Raw genomic sequence first — 21,921 nt, forward strand, 5'->3', positions numbered from 1 at the left:
ATTGTCATAATGGAGTATTTTGTGTAGAATTTTGAGGTAAGAGATTAATTTAATTCAGTTTGGAATGAGGCTGTAACATGACAAAATGTAGAAAAAGTGAAGCGCTGTGAATACTTTCCGGATGCACTGTAAGGCTGTATGTCAAAAGGGGACTTAATATATAATAAATCGTCATTTATGATCAACTCCTATACATTATGATAAATAATAATGTTATAATAATATTATATATAATAATGTCATAATGTTAGCAGAAGATTTGAATCACACTTTAACCACTTATTGTTTGGCTTTGTCTTTCTGTTTATTTAGACCACACATACGTACATGTATAGTGGAGCTGGTGTTGTGATGTTCGGAGTGTCCGTGAATTCAACTTGCTGTCGTTTACTTACAATGATGAAGTGTCAAAGTGTTCCAAGGCTGAATGGATGTGCAGTTGGAGATCCAGTAAATATCCGGGTTGGAAATGCCTTATTGATGTGGTCAGGTCAGGCTAATGACAGATGCTACACTGTGTGACTGTGCCTTACCATGATGCACATGCGTTAAGTACGCAAAATCAATTAATGTAATTAATTCAATTCAAGTTTCCATCATTAATGGGCTATTTTTGGCACCCCTAATTATTATTATTATTATTATTATTATTATTATTATTATTATTATTATTATTATTATTATTATTATAGGGGCTACTGCAGCTGTAATCCAGTCCAGCTGAACTCAACCTGGGCTTGTCCAGAACGCAAATATTGCAGCACACACAAACGCGAGTACATTTAGGTCTGAAATGGATTATTCACTCTTATAAGTGCTACTACTGGATATTGGCTCATACCAGTGTAAACGTTGATGTTTGGGGGTGTGGCTTCAAGTCTAGGGTTCTAATAATGTCGAAAAACTGTATTTACAAGGTTGTAAGCAGCTTTTCTATAACTACAAAAATATTTGATTTATATGTAGGAAATCCTGCTTGGTGTTAACTGCGATAAACGAATGATTCCCTTCCACCACTCTAAACCCGCTAAAGCCCAGGAGACATCTCACCCTCTTCACAGCCTCGCCATCTTCAAAAGTCCAAGTCAAAAGTCTCTTGGCGCTTTTTTGAAAGCTTGCGATTACTCGCGAAATCGGACACACTTATCTCTCCTGCTACATCTTATTCTATGGCAAACAAGGTGCATGCGAGGTGTGTAAAAAAAACTGTGGAGTTACCCAAACAGCCCCATTCTAATTAATTTATGAGCGATGGCAGACGGCACCAAATCTATTAGTGGCATGTTTACTGACAGAAGTATGCAAACATATATAACACATATGAATATTAACACATTAGCAGCCATCCGTTGATCTCTCATGTGCTCATATGCTGACTCAACCTTCACGTATGACTCTGCCCTCTCTCCGCAGACGTACATCGGCTCCATCCTGGCGGCGGTCAATCCCTACCAGCCGCTGCCCGGCCTGTATGAGCGGGCTGCCGTGGAGCTGTACAGCCGCCACCACCTGGGTGAGATCCCGCCACACATCTTCGCCGTGGCCAACGAGTGCTACCGCTCGCTGTGGAGGAGGCCGCACAACCACTGTGTACTCATCAGGTGGGCATATTTCCTATTTCCTTCTCCTCTTTGCAGGAGGGCCCTCTGTTGACCAGCCCCCAACACTTTGATCAAGTTTCAAAGTCCTTCCTGAACCCTTCTCACTTCCTTCCGAGCTAATTTTAGACTTGGTGTTGTGACCTTCTCAGTGGACACTTCATTAGGTACACTGGCTAATGACATTGAATACAAAAACTACATTCAAAGATCATAATGCAAGTTCTTAAGTTCTATATGTCCCCCCCCCCCCCCCCCCTGTGGAAGGGAGGTATGCAGGCAGCGTGTTTCACTGCCTTGTTTGAGGTGTTAATTGCCTGATGATTTCTGCCCTCCAGCAAGGCATTAAGTCTGTGTTAGTTCTGCTGTGTTTGCAGGTAGCGTGACTGAAAGCTTCTTGCCTCAAGCGACACGTTCTCCTTCCAGTCCAGTCAGTCTTTTTCACACAACTCCCTTTGAGCATTGGGAGCAGTCAGGCGACAAGAAGGATTATTTCTTAACTTTGGTCTTGAAGAATACCCGGAAGTCAATTTCACCATCAGTTTGATTCCCTTTTCCTCCACTCATCGTTGTTATTGTGTCTTTTCTGGTGGAAACAGAACACTTTTCAGAAGTGACACTTGGATGCTTGGCTATGTTGACCATTATGGAGAACTTTCAGTCTTTGAAAGAAAACTGTAATTTTCTTGCAATTTTTGCCCATCATGCATATTGCGTATGTGAAACGTGAGCACACACGCCTTTCCCTTTTGTTCTACATGACCGCTTTTTGAGTTCAGAAATGGTAAGTCAGGGGTCTCCAACCAGTAGCTCATGATCTACCAGTAGCTCCTAACCACTTTTCAATTAGCTCTCCAAATTATCAACAAAATTAGAAAGTGGGGTTTGTCAGTAGTCCGGAAGTCCTTGGGAGTGCTTGGGAGTGGGACCAATCACAGCGGAGTGGGTGTGCCTAGGGACGTGGGTGGAATCAATTAAAACAAACCGTTTTGCAAACCTATTCCAGCTTGAATAAGGTGCAGATTCTGGAAGATCTACAAAGCTTTCTCTGCGGGTTAGTGTGTGTAGCTGTCCTAAAGGTCCACGACTCAATACAAAGGACAAAAATGAGCCTAGTCGGTCCCCTTCTGGCGACTGGTACAGTGTGAGTACATCCTTCGGGGTTGATGATCAGATCCAGGAATGGTGATTTGTGGGGGCTGGGGGTGTTTTCGCACCCAACATCAGCTAATTAACATTTTGAAATGTAAATTCTTGCAATAGCGGCATGATTATCTCAGCTGCAAAGATGGAGCCTGACAGAAGATGTTATTACGGACTGAATTGGAGGTTAGCGACTGGGGCATTAGTGCAGGGCATTGTCCGTGACCCGTGGCCCCGGAGCGGCATGCTAGGACAGACTGAGGTGGTTGGGATAATTGCACAAGCATGTGAGGTCACAGGGCCACTTTGGCGGGCAGAACCCCCCAGGCAGACCTGAGAGTCTTTTGGCGGATTGCGTGAATTAATCCACTTTGTAGGAACTATTGATTGGATCCAGCAAACATTTAGTAAACACGGGGGCTGTTTGCTTCTAATGGCTGTATTTGGATCAGAGATCCTAAAGTCAACCAGAACCAGTAAAAACAAAGCAAAGTCCTTTCTGGTTCCCAGTGTGAGACACTTTCCTTGAATGAGAAGACTCAAATCTTCAATGTGTGACGTCTCACTTGGCCCCTCTTTGCCAACGGAACCACAAAAGGCCCAGCTGAGGCTGACACACTGAGTCATTGGGCCGAATAAAGACGGAGGGCGGCTGGGGCGGTTCTGCCTCAGCTGGCCCGGCTTGCGTCCAGACCAGAGATTAGCAGTGTGCCGCTTGGTCTTATTTTGCTGGGCTGGAAGACGTCCAGAGAACTTTTAGGCTCCTTTTAATGGACCTTTTCACGTTTTCCGCTCACCGTGAACAAAGACATTTAAATGAGACCATCACCCCCCCAAGCCCCTTAAAGCTGGATCACAGGCAGAACCGTGACCGGGTCTCCACGCCAGCTCTAATATGACACTGAAGCTCCCTCCAAACGAATTGCTTCTTTTGAATGGAGCACATCTTCTTTTCAGTGGAATGTGGACACTTTTTAGCTTTAAGGAGTCTTTGAAAAGACTAATGAGAGATCAGGCTGATCATTGACTAGTCGGGTCTGGGCATCCTGCTGTGTGGTTAGTGACGTCTGTGTTGGTTTTGTGTTAAATGTCACGGAGAGCTTTGCCAAGGCCGTTCATATACTTTTAATGCCAACACTTTGTCTTCATGGCAGACCTTTTGTTCACACACAACAAACTTGTCATGCTTGTTATTGACCTTCTAGACAAACAACTTTAATAATTCCTCTGAGGGTAAGTTATATTAACTCATTGCTCTCCAGGAAACAATCTCATTTGTTTTCAATTCATAATAAGTCTCTTCTGTGTTGATTGGTACCAGATACTAACTTCTTCTTTTATGGTCTCCTTCTTGTTAAATCTAATCTTTTGCTTATAATCTAATTAATTCACTTAAGATTCTTTGTACCTCCTAATGGACTTTCATTCACATTCAACAATATTCACATACAATATTCACTTTATTAATGTCTATATTGGAGTACTTTTGCACCCCAAAGACCAAATGTGCTCTAAGAATTAGTTGTCGCGTTAGTTTGGAACTTATGGTTTGGCTTCCTCTGGTGGTTATAATATGTACTTCCTTTGCAAGACCGCTGTCGTTCCAATTCCTCTTTGCTTCTGCTGCTCATCAGAGGCTTAGCAGTCCATCAGGAGAATACCATTTGTTGTTTGTTGTTGTTGTCAGTGGTGAGAGTGGAGCTGGGAAGACCGAAAGCACCAAACTAATCCTGAAGTTCCTGTCGGCCATGAGCCAGCATTCCCTGGAAGTGTCCTCCGGAGAGAGGACATCACATGTTGAGGAGGCGCTGCTGAAGAGCGGGTGTGTATTCTTTTCTTGAACGATGGATTATTGATTGAATGATTGTAATGTGTAAAATTGTGTCTTTGTGTGTGTGTGCATGTGTGTGTGTGTGTGTTGCCCCAACAGTCCCATCATGGAGGCTTTTGGGAATGCCAAGACTGTCTACAACAACAACTCCAGCCGCTTTGGGAAGTTTGTACAGCTGCATTTTAACCAAAAAGGAAACATCCAAGGAGGCAGAATTGTCGACTGTATCTTTCAATGCCCCCGTCTTTAGTACTTCCTGCTTGGACAGGAAACAGGATGCTGATTCCTAATTGGCATCTGGAATGTAATTATTGACCTCAAGGTCCAAAGGCTTACCACATTTTTAAAAAGTGTAAAAAATCCAATCATCACTGACTTTGCGAGCCTTGACTTGCACCTTTTCTGACCTCAGACCTCTTGGAAAAGGTGAGCATTCTTCCCAGTTCAGACTGAAACCACCAGAGCATATCACCTCACGTTGGAGTGAAAATACGTATATGCTCATATATGCTCATCCACATTCCCTGCAGAATCGAGTTGTCCGGCAGAACCAAGGCGAGAGGAACTATCACATCTTCTATGCCCTCTTAGCAGGAGCCAGCGACCAGCAGAGAGGTGAGGCACTCTCATCCAAACCTGATCCAAAACATTCCTCCGGCTTTGAACGTGACAACACATGAACGTCAACCTTCAGCATTAAGTGTGTGTGTGTGTTTGTGTGTGATGTTGCAGAGGCATTAGGGTTGAGCCACCCTGACAGTTACCACTACCTGACCCAGTCCAGTTGCCCCCAAGACAAGACAATCAACGACAAAGGCACTTTTCAAGATGTTCTGGTGAGCTAACATACCACTGCTACACCAATGCTAAGCTAAACATGTGAAAACACATTCTTGGTCACACATGATCACGTACGTCCCAGAATGCCATGAGAACCATGCAGTTCACGGAGGAGAACATTGCAGAGATCCTACGACTCCTGGCAGGAATCCTTCAAGCTGGGAACATCGAGTTCATGACAGCCGGAGGAGCCCAGATCACATCCAAGGCTGGTTCGTTTTCTCTTCATCTTCACCAGCTGCTTATAAAGCTGCCCATCTACCTGAGTGTAGCTCTGAGGGTTTTCCTTCACAGCTCTCAGTCGAACTTCGGACCTTCTGGGGTTGAACTCTGATCAGCTGGCTGAGGTTTTGACCCACAGGTCCATGATCCTCAGGGGGGAGGAGATCTCCACTCCTCTGACCGTGGAGCAGGTCAGTTTACACATGGACATCTTTACTTTGACACGCTAGTCCAAAGCACAGAAGGATTCAAATGTTAGGCCGTTCCTTTTCCCAGGCTGTGGACTCCAGAGACTCCATGGCCATGGCACTTTATTTCCAGTGTTTCAACTGGATCATCCGCAAGCTCAACAGTCGCATTCGAGGCAAAGACGACTTCAAGTCCATCAGCATCCTTGACATTTTTGGGTTTGAGAACTTTGAGGTGGGTCCACAAGAAGACAATAAGCGCAGAACACCAGATGCTCGAAGCTTTTGTCAAACGAAGCAATCCAATCCTCCCTCGCCACATCACAGTTTGAACCAATACTTTTAAGCTCTGGGCGGGTTTGGCTGCCATTTTAAGGTTAGGGTTATTGTTCATATCATCGGTCCAAAAGACCAGATATGTCATTCCCCCAAAACAAAGACGGGTATGTGATATAAAATATTGGAAATTTATAACATTGGATGATGCAAATAAACTGAATATTGGACAAGACTTAAGTGTATATTGTATGGGTTACATTAGATGTAGACATGAAGTAACACCCCTATTCCTTGTTTACACCATGTTGCTAATGCAAGGCTACGTGAGCACTGCACGGACATACAGTAAGAGATGGCCACCGGTCATAACTTATAGCATATAGCCTATGGCATATAGCCTATGGCATATGCTAAAAAATACAAAGGTTTTATATGCTCTATTTAAAAAATAATCAATTTATGAATATTGATTCCTAATTTGCAGAAATCCACCTGTTGCAATCAGGTTTATTAATGAACTGCCATAAACTGTAGTCCTGTAGTCCTGAATGACATGTTCTCCCGCACTGCAGGTGAACCACTTTGAGCAGTTCAACATCAACTATGCAAATGAGAAGCTTCAGGAATATTTCAACAAGCACATTTTCTCCCTGGAGCAACTGGAGTACAACAAGTAGGTGTTAGATGTTCCTGGTTAACTCATGAGGAGACAATTAGCTGTTATCAACTGTTCACGTGTGCTGACGGTTTGTGGCTGGCTGCCTGCAGAGAAGGTCTGGTCTGGTCCAACATCGACTGGATGGACAACGGAGAGTGTCTGGACTTAATCGAGAAGGTATGTGGAAGTGGAAAAGGCTCATGTTCTTTTCTTCCCGCAAACAAGAATGCCGGAAGAGCAGGAATTTAAATGGACAGCAGAGAGCATATTAACTCCTGGGATGTGTTGCCATAGAAACTGGGCCTTCTGGCGCTGATGAATGAGGAGAGTCACTTCCCTAAAGCCACAGACGACACGCTGCTTGAGAAACTGCACACCCAGCACTCGGTAGCGCGACCTTACTTTGGGTCATGTGACATAACGTCAATATAATGTTCATGTCACCTTTCAACTTTTCGCTTTGCCCTGCAGAAAAACCCTTTCTACGTGAAGCCTCGTGTTGCTGTTCACTACTTTGGAGTCAAACATTATGCGGGAGAGGTGAATGAAACAATACCGCCACATAAATCCTCCCTACACAGTATTGTCAAGCACCTTTGTGTTATTCAACTTCAACTCTTTTTTAGTCCCAGCTGAATGTCAACCTGTGACTCCTCTGCTGCCCTCTTGTGGTCTTCTACAGGTGGTGTACGACGTGAGGGGGACACTGGAGAAAAACAGAGACACTTTTAGGGACGACGTCCTCTACCTGCTGCGGGAGAGCAGGTCAGTCACCGTGAAGGTTGTTTAACCAAATAAATTCGGATTTGATAACAAAGCATCCTAATGAGTGAGGTTTGATATGTGGCGGTCATGTGACTTTCCCAGGATATGGCCCAAAATGGCTGTGCCCGGCAGGTTAGCTCATTTCCAAAAGCTTACTTTTTACCGTTTCAGCTCATTTTAAAAACTTTTAACCATCGCAATTTTTGACTAGTGTCTCAGATATTACAGTTCAATTCTTCTTACTATATTTCCTCAATTCATTTAATTACAATTAAAGATTAAAAGTTGTTATCTGGCTTTTTAGCCTTAAAATGCTATGGAAAACCTGCTATAGCAAAAATACCAAAATTAATGTTTCAATGATTTCGAATGAATTTATGTTCTTTGCTACAATTCAAAGTACATTTGTGCCACTCAGCAAGTGCCAAGTTAAGAATACATTTAGCATAAACAAGGTAACATATGTGGAACATCACACATCTTTGACATGAATTAGTGGTAGCATTTGACCTAAAACTGTGGTGTCCAAACTTTTTCCTCAGAAGGTCGAATACTGAAAACACTGGGGGGAAATAACAATGTATGTATTTAGAAGCAAAGCTTTGTTTTATTAGTTATTGTCAATATTTCAGTTTCTTGTCTTTACTTTTTGCCTTTTTGCTCTATTTGTCCTATTTTTGATGGGGTTTTTTTTAAGTTTAATTTTATTTCTACAGTGTGGCTTGGGCCAATAAAAAACATTATGTAGGCAGGAAATGGCCCCCGGGGCACACATGGACATCCCTGACCTAAAACATGACAAATGTCTTCAATGTGTTCCACTGTGGAATATACCCTCCGTCATGTATTGGTCTGCTTTCTTGTGCTTTAACATTAAAAGTGAAATTCTACGTTTATTAACAATTTCCATTCTTGTCATGCAGGTTGGACTTCGTCTATGACCTCTTTGAACACGTGCTGAGTCGCAACAAGCAGGACACGCTGAAGAGCAGCTGCAAGCACAAACGACCCACCGTCAGCTCCCACTTTAAAGTGGGTCAAAAGTGCAGCATGCATACTCTTTAAAATACCTTTTCTCCTGAGGGCTACATATGGGAAATGGCAATTAAACACACTAAAATCAATCCAAGGCGGCAAGCTATTAAATACATTTAAATAAAGAACAGCCAGTATTTCAGCTTTGTGGTAGAGACAACCATTTTTCCTATTATTCTCAACTATCATGCGGTTTAAGCCGCACCAGATTTGGACATATACAAGCCACAGGTGTCCATGTCATAAAATGGCATATTGTGGTGCGCATGAGTCCGTGAGAACCAGGCAGCTCTCTATTTGACAGGAGCTAATCATTAGCTATGGAGAACACTCACAATGAGCTTGTTGAAGACATTATAATAATTGTTTTTAGGAGAAACTTGTATTGGTACGCGTATATTTCTTAGCTACCTTTTGAAGTTGCTGTGTGATGAGTTTAGTGTTCTTTCTAAGATGACACCCTGAGTCAGACTATTTTAATTTAATTGTATTTTTAGAATAGGCCAGTAAAAAGGAGCGGGGGGCTTAAATGGCCCCTGCTCCATAATGTGGACACCCCTGCTTTAAAATGAGCCCAAATCGGTTCCTGCCTTTAGCTCGTCTAACACAAGTGTGCTTTTGCAGGACTCTTTGCACTCCCTGATGGCCACACTCAGCACCTCCCATCCTTTTTTCATCCGATGCATCAAACCAAACACACACAAGGTGAGTTGTGCAGTCACAATACTGATGACAGGTGATGGTTTGTTGCCATGGTGATGCCTCATTCAGCTGTAATTCAAGATCAAATGTGTACTGTATACAATATACGTAGATTACAGATGCACTACCTTGGAGGGGGGGGTGTCCTCTGGGAAACCAGCTGATTGTCTAGAGTCCAATGAAATGTCAACCATTGTCACAGAGCCCCTAAAAAGAGCCGAAGCGACCTTGTTTGGTTATGGGAACTACACAATGTCAGCCTTTATAATACGTGACATTAATCATGTGTTGGCGTTCACATTGCGGTTGGATTAATATTAGCATCAGTCCTTTTGATGTCCAGTACGTGATGTCACAGAGAGTATTTCCAACTATACCGTACTAAATACAAATGATTGGTATTTCACAGTCACGGTTTCAAAGTTTACAGGTCATCAAAATAGTTGATATAATTTAATTATTCACTATTCAATACAGCAACACATAGTAGTAATCCATCCTTTTTCTATACCATTTATCCTCACTAGGGTCTAGGGCAGGGGTGATCAAAGTCCATTCGCCCATTCGTTTCAACGTATTTCATTGAAACGTAACATCCAACCTGGCATCAATGGCCTGAGCCAACCCTGTGATGGTTTAAGTCGCTGTTTTACCAATTTTGTTATTTGATGTGGTCTGTTGTCTGCAAAGTGCTCCTGAAAAAGGGACACAAGCACATCTAGCAGGTTGCATGACACTTCAGGTGGACTGTTATGCATAAATTTATGTATGTAGTATGGCCCCCCTGTCTATTTTGTTAAATGAATGCAGCTCGTGAGTCAAAAAGTTTGCCCACCCCTGGTGTAGGGTATGCTGGGTATGCTGTTGCGTTCATGTAGTCCAGGATACAGGTCGTTTTCAAAATAATGGTAATGGTAATGGTTTTATTTTCATTTGAACATGCATCAGATTCCAATTGAGTTCATCCCATAATCAGTTCCCAGTTCCACATGTCCAAAAGGAGTAGGAAGAAGCAAAGCTTATTAAATCCTACCCCTCCATCTGGTACTTTTACAATCAGTAACTGTTACATTTGTTCACTTCCTGCTTTCCATAATACAGTTTAAGGATAATAATGAAAAAAACATTAAGTTTCCAAAAAATGAGTAAAATATGGTGTTTAGCTTTAAGTAGCTCGGTCTCATGCGTACACACATACACACATCCCGCTGTCCAGCCCTACAAGTGGCTCGCACAAATTAGCCTCAGCAGGAGCTTCATTGCCATGGTAACCAGGTCCCTCCCATCACCACACAGAGGGGAGTGTTTGGAAGCCTTTGTTAGGCTGCAGAGAGAGAGAAAGAGAGAGAGAGAGAGTGTACAAGTCAGTGTGACCCACTCACGAGTCGTCTGCTGGAAGTTTGGAGGCCGTGAGCTGTTGTGGGATTTGGAGCGGAGATGCACGGTGAGAGCGGATCCATTGGGATGTACAGGAATGTTTGTGGATGTTTTGTCAGCTTGGACGTGCACTTGCTTGTTAAAGGAGTGAATTTCAGTTGTCCTTGTTAGTGCTGGAGTATATACGTCATGTTTGTAAAAGATGGACCTCAACTCTTCATCTTCTTGTCTCAGAACACATGCCGTGTTTAAGAAAGACCTGGAACGGAACATGATTATAGAACCTGACCTTGGAAGTGCAGGTCAGTGACGATCAAACGTAGTCAGAAAGGCAAGAACCAAAGAGAGTTCCTCTTTCTGCTGAAATGCTGAGATGTCTGATGCTTCCATGTTGTGTGGACCATCCAGTATGTGGCGTCTTGTCTTGGTTGTTAACAATCAGTGGATGCTTAGTGGTTTCTTAGGCTTGCAGCTTTACGGTGGCGAGTGGAGATGGACACAAAAACACTCACACACGTGTGGCCAACTCTCCCACGGTTCCATTTGGGCTGCACCAGGGTGCAAATGTGTCTGTTGGGCTGATGAGGGTGACACAAACATGTAACCAAGCGTACCTAACGCTCCTCCACCGTTACATTTGACAAATGTTCATTATTGAAAGTATGCCAAGTATGCCATGACTCTTCCACGCATGACACAGAGAGCAAGACAGCAAGATGATAAATGCTAGAGGCGACCGTGTAGAGATAGAAAGGACGTCCTGTCATTTAAATCATGCAGCATGCATACTTGCAGCTCTGGGTAAAGCAGATGACAACACGTCATTTTTACATGAAACTTATCCAAAAGTGTTTTCATGCAAATTAACCCTGAAGGTGGCAAAGGAGCCAGACTGAGGCTTCATTTAATCCCTGCTTCATCATTCAGGTTGGCTTCAAAGAAACGAAGGCTTTGTGTTTGTTAAAAGTACAATGTTAATCCTCAAAGAAACTTCTGGAGCACAATTCCGAACATTCCAATCTCAAGAAAGTTCGCTTTTAAACTGAATACTGAACAGAATACTTCAAGTGTACTTTTGACAGTGAGGGTGCTTTCCCACATGAAATGAAATGACAAACGTGTTTCATTACGCTATTGGCCCATTGGACATTTTGAGCGTTTTGAGTGCAACATCTGGGTTCTGACGCTGCACTTCTTGGTGAAAGCGTACTTATGTATGAGATGGGCGCAGTGTAAGTACACAAGTGTAAGTATATGTAGAGTGTAAGTACACAAGTGTACGTATACGTAGAGTGTAAGTATACAAGTACACCCACCAACTGGCCTTTCCTGACTTCCTACATGATCAAACTTTCCATACCTGGCTCGTCTTTTTCCTTTTTCTTTTACTTCCCAAAGCCCCCGGGAACAGACTGCCCTGCCCCCCTTTTGTCCTCTTGAGTGACCTCACCGCTTGTCTTTGTGCATTTATGCAAATGACTTTATGCTAATGACCTTTGAGAATTAAAGGCTGACATTTAGTCACAGTAGACGTCTCATCAGGGCGCTGAATAAAGAAAGGGGAGCCTGACGGCAGGAATGAAAGCATCCTCTCATTTGTAGAGACCCCCCTGCCCCCCGCCCCCGCCTTCTCCGTGCCCCTTGCATGCCCACAGGAGACCCCAGAAATGTGAGGTGCTCTCTTCTGTCGACATAATGCTGTGTTAATGATGTCAGCCACAGCACGTTTACGTTGACGTGGTAGATGAGAAGTCCTTCAATGATGTATGACTGATGAACATCAGCATCTGCAGTCTCGCTTTCATTTTATCATCGCTAACCTCTTAGAGCCCAAGATCTCTGGTCTCGGCCACAAACCTGTGCAAAATCATTTTGACATTTGGCAACATTACCAATCAATCAATCAATCCCGTTGCCTGAGCGGACACGTCCCTGCGGACATTGGACATCCTATGTCACTCATTGTTGCTCAACCTTGGAGCGTTCCGTGGCGAGGAGAGCCGGCTCTTGACTGGAGCTTGGGGTTGTGTGCCTGGAGAGCAGCAGGGCGTATGCGCAAGTTCAGTCATCAAAATACGTGCCTGTGATGTAAAAATACGTTTCTTTTCTAATATTCTCACAATGGACGGGCAAAGCCCCAAAGATGAACCAGCAGCTCGCCATCGATGGGTTGGTGACCCCTGCGTTACATGAACACAGCTCTTGAACACAGTGCATCAATGAGAGATTGGAGTAGACCTTAGACCTTAGATCTTAATATTGTCTGTGGTCCTGCTCCAGATGCCTGACCAATTCGACCAAACGGTGGTTCTGAACCAGCTCAGGTATTCCGGTATGCTGGAGACGGTCAAGATTCGACGCAGCGGCTTTCCCATCCGGAGACCTTTCCAGGAGTTCTGCTGCAGGTGTGTATCATTGTTATGTTCGCTATCATATCGTATCGTATCATATGTATCGCTATCTTCAGCACCAGCCGGCCAGCATGTTGGACCTGTTTGAGTCAGCAGGCACCAACAGAACCTTCTGTCACGTTCCTCCTCAGATACAAGGTCCTGATGCGGGACGCGCTGGTGCTCAATGACGCCAGGGGGCGCTGTGTCCAGCTGCTGCAGCGGTACGACAGCACCGGGAACGACTGGCAGCTCGGGAAAACCAAGGTGGGACAATGCTTTGTTCATCCCAACAACCTGCCAATCACTCACGCAGCTTGGCGTGCTAAGTGTGTGTTGGTGTGTGTGTGAAATGACCGATGGGGTACGCAGATCCTAAGTCCTACCATGTTTAGGATGTGACAGCTCAAGTACTTTTTAGGCACACATTTAAACTTCTTCTTGTCTTCTAACCCCAGCAGAAAGAGCAGCTCATCCATGACATCCTCATGTTCCACTAAATTCTGGTGTGATCAGTTGAACTAAAAACTAGTGTTTACTATTTTGACATGTAGTAGAGCCTCAGCAGACACACACACACACACACACACTGGTGGACTGCCAGTTTGTGGCAGCACGTTGAGCATGAAATGAATTCTTTGTGTCTCCGAGGGGAAGGTCCACCATGCATAGAAGCACTAAGATTGAGGTTCAGTGGGCTAGTGCCTCCTTTCAGTGGACACGTCCCCACTTTTGTTCTTCCACACTTAATCTCCTGGAAGTGATGCAAGTCTGCTCAGCTCTGGTCTTGTCGCTCACGTGCAGCGTGGCTGTGACGCTTTTTATTCGTCTAATTAGCATAGCAATGGCTACGTAGTATTTGTGTGTAAGCCAATGTTCCCTTGTCAATCAACATCTGGTCAGTGGACCGAGTCTCTTGAGCAAACCATCGCCTAAGCAATTTCATACGTGGAGCGTGCGTATATCGGACAGGAGAAAGAAGATGTTTCCCATGAGCCTCATTCTCCCGAGACCACATCCTGCATCTCCTTAATAGGATTAACCCCCCCGTTACTCCCTGGGGATCCATCAATGGATGATGGCACACTGAATAGAACCGTGTCGCCCGCCATTGTTTGGGTTGTGTGATGTCACTAAAGGACGTCATGTGGGCTGCTTTGTTTGCGTCACGTGTCTCTTGTGTTGAATATGGAGAAAAAAGATGGACGGTGACTTTAAATGTGTGAAAGTCAGCCTTTACAAAGACAATAATGTAGTCCATTCTTGGACCCAGGTGTTCCTCAGAGAGTCTCTGGAGCATCATCTGGAGAAGCAGCGTGAGATGGAGGTGCTGAGAGCCGCCATGCTCATCCAAGCTCACATGTTGGGCTACCTGGCCAGGTAGGAGATCACGCTGAGCTCCACTTTGGCACAACGAAGGACCACCTTCTGATGGCTGGGTCGTCCACAGGAAGCAGTACAGGAAGTTGCTGCAGTGCGTTGTGGTCATTCAGAAGAACTACCGCGCTTTTTACATGAGGAGGAAGTTCCTGCTCCTCCGTCGGGCGGCGCTGACCGTCCAGAAGGTTCTACGAGGACAGCTGGCCCGCCGCGCCTTCAGCCAGCTGCTCGCCGAGAGAAGCAGGAGGGAGGAAGAGGAGCGACGCAGGAGGCAGGAAGAGGAGCTGGAGAGGTGAGTTGGCATGAGGAGCGCTTGTGGAGAATATTTTTGTACTGTTGAGCCATTTTCACCTGGAAAGAAGAAGAAGAATGAAAACATTATGATGGAGGATGGAATAAAAGCAGTTGTATGACTTTTGTCAAGACCTGCCTGCTAGCAGCGGGAATGTTGGCATGGTGCTTTCAGCATCCTTAGAAGAACGGAGAAGGACAACATTCCATCAGGTGATGTTTCTGTTTGGTCTTCACAGGGAGAGGCGGACGCTGAGGGAGATGCAGCTGGCAGAGGAGGTACCAAAGACAGAGCTAAGATGTTAAGAGCTAACGTAGATCATCTCAGACAACTTCAGTAGGCCATCAACCATGAAGAAAACAAATAATGGGATCAAATGAGGAAATATTTGCACATAAAAATGCTTTGAAACTGAAACTGGTGTTGATGATCATGAGTTTTATCTCAGGCTTCACATCTCCATGTCTCTTTCAGGCTTCCAGGAGGTGTGAAGAGCAGAAGCGAACTGAGGAGCCGGCATCCCTACTCGTGGTCACTACCTCACCAGACTCTTTAAAGGAACAGGAGGAGACACCAGAGGCCTTGGACGAGGAGGAGGAGGCCATGCGCCCCCAAGAGGCATCTCAGGTGGAGGAGATCCTCCGCCTGGAGCGTGAGATCCAGTCTCTGCAGATGCAGAAGGAGCGCCAAGAGCTCTCCTTGACAGAGGCTTCACTGCAGCGCCTCCAGGACCTCCGTGACCAGGAGTTGCAGCGTCTTGAGGAGGAGGCCTGCAAGGCGGCACAGTACTTCTTGCAGTCGCTCAACTTTGATGAGATCGACGAGTGCGTGAGGAACATTGAGAGCTCGCTGACCGTGGAAGGACGAGAAAAGGAGGAAGAGGTGGACGAAGGCCTTGGCGCTGATGAGGAGGCTTTCAAAGACTCTCCCAACCCCAGTGAGCACGGCCACTCCGACGGTCAGCGGACCAGCGGCATCCGGACCAGCGACGACTCGTCCGAAGAGGATCCGTACGCCAACGACGGTGTGATCCCGCCTCTCCCGCCAACCACCGTGCTCCTCCAGGCTCCGCCTCCACTCCCGCCGCCCACCGCCTGCCTCATGGTTTCCTCCGTCAAGGAGGAGCCTCAGGCCGACGGCGTGGTGGAGCTCATTCCTCCTGATGAGGACTCTGACTACGACAGGGATGACTACGATGAAGGCGCCATCGTGTCCAGCAGCAGCGTGGCCTTCTCCAACCCTCGCAGCGAGCAGTGGTCTCCCGACTACCGCGGCTCCTTGGGAACCTACAACAGCTCGGGCGTCTTCCGCTTTGGATCAGAGGGGGCGCAGTCCTCGGTACGGACACAATTCCAAGTTGACTGAGAAGGTTTCTAATTCTCTTCCCTTCGTCTTTGTCAGTTTGAGGACAGTGAGGACGACTTTGACAGGTTTGACACGGATGATGAACTGTCCTACCGCAGGGATTCCGTCTACAGCTGCGTCACGCTTCCCTACTTCCACAGCTTCCTGCACATCAAAGGTCTGTACGCGGCGTCCAGCTTCCCACTGACTTACACTCGACTGCCCACTGGTGTCACTTACTCTCGTCTGCCGCCCGCCCCAGGCGGCCTGATGAACACATGGAAGCGGCGCTGGTGCGTCCTGAAGGACGAGACCTTCTTGTGGTTCCGGGCCAAACAGGAAGCTCTGAAGCAGGGGTGGCTGCACAAGAAAGGAGGCGGCTCATCTACGTTGTCACGACGTAACTGGAAGCGCCGCTGGTTTGTGCTGCGCCAGAGCAAGCTCATGTACTTCGAGAACGACGGTGAGGACAAACTGAAAGGAGCGCTCGACATGCACGCCGCCACGTGAGTGCCCATCAGACCGGACTTGAACCTTTGCAGTTTTGTGCGTGTTGATGAAGTATCTTGTTGACGTCCATGCAGGCAGGTCATCGATAACACGGACAAGGAGAACGGGATCAACATCGTCATGCCAGAAAGGACCTATCACCTGGTGGCAGAGTCTGCTGAGGACGCCAGGTGAGCTTTTGGGTCATGTGATGATGGACAGGGCGTTTGCATCCTCGTGATTGTCATGTCTCCATGGCAACAGTCAGTGGTTCAGCGTGCTGAGTCAGGTCCACAGCTCCACGGAGCAGGAAATCGGCGAGATGCACGATGAGCAGGCCAACCCCCAAAACGCAGTGGTGAGTTTCGGGGGGGGGCAACTTGAAGATGTTGCGTTTGAATGAGTGCTAACTTCTAACCCCCCCCAGGGTACCCTGGACGTGGGCATGATTGATTCGGTGTGGGCGTCGGACAGTCCAGAGAGGTGAGGACACACCTTCACCCTCGTCCGTCATACCTCTATGAGCGTCATGTGATCAGGAATGCTGTCATTAGGCCCAACTCCTTCGTCATCATCACTGCTAATCGAGTCCTGCACTGCAACGCCGACACCCCCGAGGAGATGCACCACTGGATAACACTGCTGCAGCGCTCCAAGGGGGACACGCGCGTGGATGGCCAGGAGTTTCTCATACGAGGTGATGCAATAAACCTGCTATGTCGAGGGTGTCCAAAGTGCGTCCCGGAGGACATTTTTTATTGGTCTTCTGCATATTCTAAATACATACATATACTACTATGGTCATGAATTACATCATGCTTTGCTTTGCCATCTATATCTATCTATCTATATCTATATCTATCTATGTCTATCTATATCTATCTATGTCTATCTATATCTATCTATATATCACAAAGCTAAGATGGGGACATTTTGTTCAGATGATTAGATGGTAGATTTGTTGACACTGTTGAAAAGAATAGGTAGAATGTATAGAGAAGAAGCGAAAGTCCTACTATTGACTAACAATAATACAAACAGTTTTACTGCCTTTTTACAAAATGTTTAAATATGAAAAACATCTTTTGATGTTCAGTAAATGGCCATTGGTGCACTATGTGAAAACTATATATACTACAACTATATATACTATATTATCATAACTATATAAATAGTTCCATAGGAGAGATTGGTATGGGAAGAAAGAAACCAAGCGAGGCTGATTTTAAGGTGAAACATAAACGTAACACAACAGAATGTAAACAACAACAATTACCCCAAATGCCAAAGGTTATTATATATATATATATATATAATATATATTACATAATATGTCCAAGTAGGTGTCTCACGATTAATTGAACGATTAAAAATATCAATAATTCTGTATTACTCGTCGACTGAGTGGTTAGCGCGCAGGCCTCACGGCTATCATTGCCTGAAAAAAATTTTGGCAATAGCATATAATTTGGACAATAATTTGGAGCACAATTATCATCAAAATGTGTTATTGTGAGATTCCCAAGTCCAAGTGGCCTCTATCTTTCATTTTTCAGCCTGCACTCTTTTTCCTGTCAACATTTTGAGTGACTTAAAAGTCCAAATCCAGCGTTTGTACCTGTGTTGATGTCTTCCATGATGATGGTTGTCAGGATGGCTTCACAAGGAGATGAAGAACAGCAGCAGGTCCTCTCTGAAGCTGAAGAAGCGCTGGTTCCTCCTCACGCACAATTCCCTGGACTACTACAAGAGCTCCGAGCGCAACGCCTTGAAGCTGGGAACGCTGGTGCTCAACAGCTTGTGCTCCGTGGTGCCGCCTGATGAAAAAGTCTTCAAAGAGAGTGGTCAGCGGTTCTATTTCATCATGTGATGCGTAGCTGCTCGGCTTGACATTAGCTTACGTGTGGGGTCTTTATTGATGGCGCGGCCACCAATAGAACTGTTGAACTTGTTGCCGTGTTGGACTGGTGAACTATTATATTATATTAATATTATTATATTATTATCCTGCGTAACAGCTAACAGTAACTTGCTAACAGTAACTTGCTAACAGCTCGTTACTGGCCACTCTTCCGCCAGAATGAGGCAATCTTTGGGGGAGAGCTGTAAGGGCATTGATGTTCTCTTCTTGTGGAATGAGGCAATCTTTGGGGGAGAGATGCCAGGATTTGATCTGCTTCCAACAACGTCCTAACATCTCTCTCCCAAAGATTGTCTCTTTCCAGGAGAAGAGTGGAAAGGAACAGAGTGTTTTTCCACCAGGCCACGCCAGGCAACAATAGGAATAACTATGGTGGCCACCCCCAGGGTGACACAGCGACCAGGGACATAAATAAAGACACACCACGCTAAATAAATGTAGAACTGAAACGTCCTTCCAGTCCAGTTGCTTTGACCCAACCTCTGCAGATGGTTTTAGAACCATTCTATCATGTCTCCTCTCCACAGGATACTGGAACGTTATCGTCTACGGCCGCAAGCACTCGTACCGCCTCTACTGTAAGCTCCTGAACGAGGCCACGCGATGGGCCACCGCCATCCAGAATGTGATTGACGCCAAAGCTCCCATCGACACGCCCACACAGCAACTGATCCAGGACATCAAGGTAGCTCCTCCCACATGGACGCCATGACACAAGATCTTGTCGGATTAAAATGTGTCCAGCTAAAAATGTTTTGTGGGTCTGGGACGATAACGGAGTGGGCGTGTCCGGATGCGGGCCATGGGTGGAAGAAATTAAAACGGACCACTTTGGAAATACAGATGGAATAGGTGCAGATTCTGGAAGATCTAGAAAGCTTTCTGTGCATCAACTGTTTAAATCTTCATGTTTGTAGCATTTAGCTTGTGAAAACCAAAAATCCATATGTAAAAAATTGTAATATTTAATCCAAAAAATGTATTTAAATGGGATTTGTAATTTCAGTGAGATTCAGTCCAGTGAAAATGACGTTGAGTTACAGTGTTCAATACCTTTTGCTGTAGTTGGTTCTGGCATGGAGGCAATTAGCCTCAATCCCATAAAATGAAGACAATGAATTCAAAATGTTTTGAATATGACGCAATATTCTATTGTTTTTTGGACGTGGTTCTGCATGTTGTGAAACTTCATTGACTGTGCAGGAGAACTGCTTGAACAGCGACGTTGTGGACCAGATCTACAAGAGGAACCCCATTCTTCGCTACAGCCACCACCCTCTGCACTCCCCCTTGCTGCCCCTCCCTTATGGAGACATCCACCTTGCTGGTGAGTCACATGACCAGGTCAGAGGTCCCTGTGATCAGCACTTCTATGCAGTCTCATCTGGAACATCTTCTTCAGCCCAGAGGAGCAGGACCTACAGCACGCTTCAAGATGAAGCCCTCAAGGTGTTTAGTTCCCTGCAGCACCTGGAGGGAGTGGCCGACCCCGTTTCTATCATCCAGGGCGTCCTGCAGACGGGCCAGGAGCTCAAGCCACTGAGGGATGAGCTCTACTGTCAGCTGATCAAGCAGACCACGCTTCCTCCTCACCCTGGTAGTCCTGGAAACATGAGCCGCTGGAAGATGTTGGCCTGCATGTCCTGCACCTTCATCCCGACCAGGAGCATCCTCAGATACCTCAAATTCCACCTCAAGAGGTCAGTGTCTTGCTGGACCGGGTCATGTGACCACCCTCGGGTAGTCTTCTCACCACATCCCTCCATCTCTGCAGGACTCGAGAGCTGTTCCCGGGCATGGAGATGGAGCGGTACGCCTGCTTCGCTCTGGACTCCTTGAGGAAGACTCGCTCCAGGGAGAACGTCCCATCTCAGGAGGAGATTCGAGCCATCATCGCTCGGCAGGACATGAGCACCACCGTATACTGTCATGGTGGAGGATGCTGCAAGATCACCATCAACTCGCACACGACCGCCGGACAGGTAACGCATCTTCCACGAACCTCTCCGCTCCATCAGCAGGACCCGTGTCCTGGAAGCGTTTGGACGGGTTAGCGAGCAACATCTCGGTTCCACTTGTGTGTGACAGGTGGTGGAGAAGCTGCTGCGTGGTCTGGCCATGGAGGACAGCAGGAACATGTTTGCTCTCTTTGAACACAACCACGTTTGTGAGAAAGCCATCGAAAGTCGCACCGTGGTGGCCGATGTGCTCGCCAAGTTTGAAAGGTACGCACCTCTTTGAGGACATGAGCGTATCAGCAGTTGTGGTTTGCTTTTTAATACCTGTGTGTGTGTGTGTGTGTGTGTGTGTGTGTGTGTAGACTGTCAGCGAGTCAGGAAGCGGTTAACACAGGCTGGAAGTTCTACTTCAAACTTTACTGCTTCCTGGACATGGACAACGTTCCCAAAGACAGCGTGGAGTTTGCCTTCATGTTTGAGCAGGTCAGTCTTGCTGATGTTTGGAATATTTTGAGCGGCTTATTTGGCGGGATGAAAGACCTTTGTAAGAACTTCCTGTGTGTGCATCCAGGCTCATGAGGCCGTGATCCGTGGCCAGTATCCGGCTCCAGAAGAGACTCTTCAGTTCCTGGCTGCTCTGAGAGTTCAGTACCTGCTAGGAGACCACAGCTCACAGGCCACACTCCCAGAAGTGGCGCAGGTCTTCCCCATGGCACGGCTGCGGGCCCGGGTGCAAAAATCAGCCAGGACGTTTGCTCCGGGAGGTGGCAGCTGCTCGGTGGCTGATCGCTCGGGGATGTCGGAGAGGAAACGCTCCAGCTTCCTAGAGGGAACGCTGAGGCGGAGCTTCCGAAACAGCTCCATCAGCCAGCAGAGGCTGGATGAGGAGAACAGCCTGGAAGCCTGGATGAGGGATGAGGTGGCGGCGGTGCGGACCAGCGTGGCCGACAAGTGGAGGAAGCTGCAGGGCGTGGAGCAGGAGCAGGCCATGGTCAAGTACATGGCGCTGGTCAAGGAATGGCCTGGATATGGATCCACGCTCTTCAATGTGGAGGTGAGCAGGCAGCAGAGCTTCTCAAGCAGCAAGCCGACATCCCAACACCTTGCTATGCCTGACCGCCTTTTCTTCCTCAGTGCCATGATGGCGCCTTCCCGTCTGAGTTGTGGCTGGGCGTCAGTCGAGACGCCGTTTCTGTGTACAAACTAGGAGAGCCGTGGCCTCTGGAGGTCTTTCCCTACGAGCAGATCCTTGCCTTTGGAGCTCCGCTGGCCAACACCTACAAGATCACAGTGGAAGGACGAGAACTTCGCTTTGAAACTCACATGGTGTGTAAAATTCCTATTTTTTCCAAGGAGTAGTTGTGATGATGAATGTTAACCACCAACTAAGAACATGTCAGCTTTTAGGTTGATGTTAAATATTAGGATTACTTTTAAGTAGTAGTACAGTGTGCACATACTAACTAGCTGTAGTAGAAACTGCATAGCTTAGTAGCGTACAGTAATAGG

At 46.3% G+C, this 21,921-nt stretch overlaps 1 protein-coding gene across 1 annotated transcript in view; it reads left to right on the top strand.

Annotated features, from left to right (window-relative positions):
- Positions 1 to 21,921, top strand: part of myo10 (myosin X) — a 48,783-nt gene that overhangs the window by 25,999 nt on the left and 863 nt on the right. The window contains exons 4-40 of the mRNA XM_058065499.2: positions 1,414 to 1,601; positions 4,429 to 4,563; positions 4,672 to 4,796; positions 4,985 to 4,998; positions 5,103 to 5,187; positions 5,305 to 5,408; positions 5,495 to 5,624; positions 5,707 to 5,825; positions 5,911 to 6,057; positions 6,674 to 6,774; positions 6,870 to 6,936; positions 7,054 to 7,146; positions 7,231 to 7,299; positions 7,442 to 7,524; positions 8,448 to 8,556; positions 9,184 to 9,264; positions 12,919 to 13,043; positions 13,181 to 13,295; positions 14,302 to 14,408; positions 14,479 to 14,700; positions 14,939 to 14,978; positions 15,175 to 16,038; positions 16,102 to 16,222; positions 16,307 to 16,550; positions 16,629 to 16,724; positions 16,798 to 16,891; positions 16,961 to 17,016; positions 17,088 to 17,230; positions 18,186 to 18,377; positions 18,982 to 19,139; positions 19,658 to 19,781; positions 19,857 to 20,154; positions 20,229 to 20,436; positions 20,543 to 20,679; positions 20,775 to 20,895; positions 20,984 to 21,466; positions 21,547 to 21,738. Coding sequence (XP_057921482.2) covers positions 1,414 to 1,601; positions 4,429 to 4,563; positions 4,672 to 4,796; positions 4,985 to 4,998; positions 5,103 to 5,187; positions 5,305 to 5,408; positions 5,495 to 5,624; positions 5,707 to 5,825; positions 5,911 to 6,057; positions 6,674 to 6,774; positions 6,870 to 6,936; positions 7,054 to 7,146; positions 7,231 to 7,299; positions 7,442 to 7,524; positions 8,448 to 8,556; positions 9,184 to 9,264; positions 12,919 to 13,043; positions 13,181 to 13,295; positions 14,302 to 14,408; positions 14,479 to 14,700; positions 14,939 to 14,978; positions 15,175 to 16,038; positions 16,102 to 16,222; positions 16,307 to 16,550; positions 16,629 to 16,724; positions 16,798 to 16,891; positions 16,961 to 17,016; positions 17,088 to 17,230; positions 18,186 to 18,377; positions 18,982 to 19,139; positions 19,658 to 19,781; positions 19,857 to 20,154; positions 20,229 to 20,436; positions 20,543 to 20,679; positions 20,775 to 20,895; positions 20,984 to 21,466; positions 21,547 to 21,738 — 5,790 coding nt within the window. The remainder of the gene's footprint in view (positions 1 to 1,413; positions 1,602 to 4,428; positions 4,564 to 4,671; positions 4,797 to 4,984; positions 4,999 to 5,102; positions 5,188 to 5,304; positions 5,409 to 5,494; positions 5,625 to 5,706; positions 5,826 to 5,910; positions 6,058 to 6,673; positions 6,775 to 6,869; positions 6,937 to 7,053; positions 7,147 to 7,230; positions 7,300 to 7,441; positions 7,525 to 8,447; positions 8,557 to 9,183; positions 9,265 to 12,918; positions 13,044 to 13,180; positions 13,296 to 14,301; positions 14,409 to 14,478; positions 14,701 to 14,938; positions 14,979 to 15,174; positions 16,039 to 16,101; positions 16,223 to 16,306; positions 16,551 to 16,628; positions 16,725 to 16,797; positions 16,892 to 16,960; positions 17,017 to 17,087; positions 17,231 to 18,185; positions 18,378 to 18,981; positions 19,140 to 19,657; positions 19,782 to 19,856; positions 20,155 to 20,228; positions 20,437 to 20,542; positions 20,680 to 20,774; positions 20,896 to 20,983; positions 21,467 to 21,546; positions 21,739 to 21,921) is intronic.

Source organism: Doryrhamphus excisus, linkage group LG11, assembly GCF_037039965.1.
Source record: "Doryrhamphus excisus strain RoL-2023G ecotype Guam linkage group LG11, RoL_Dexc_Guam_v1.1, whole genome shotgun sequence".
Lineage (NCBI taxonomy): Eukaryota > Metazoa > Chordata > Actinopteri > Syngnathiformes > Syngnathidae > Doryrhamphus > Doryrhamphus excisus.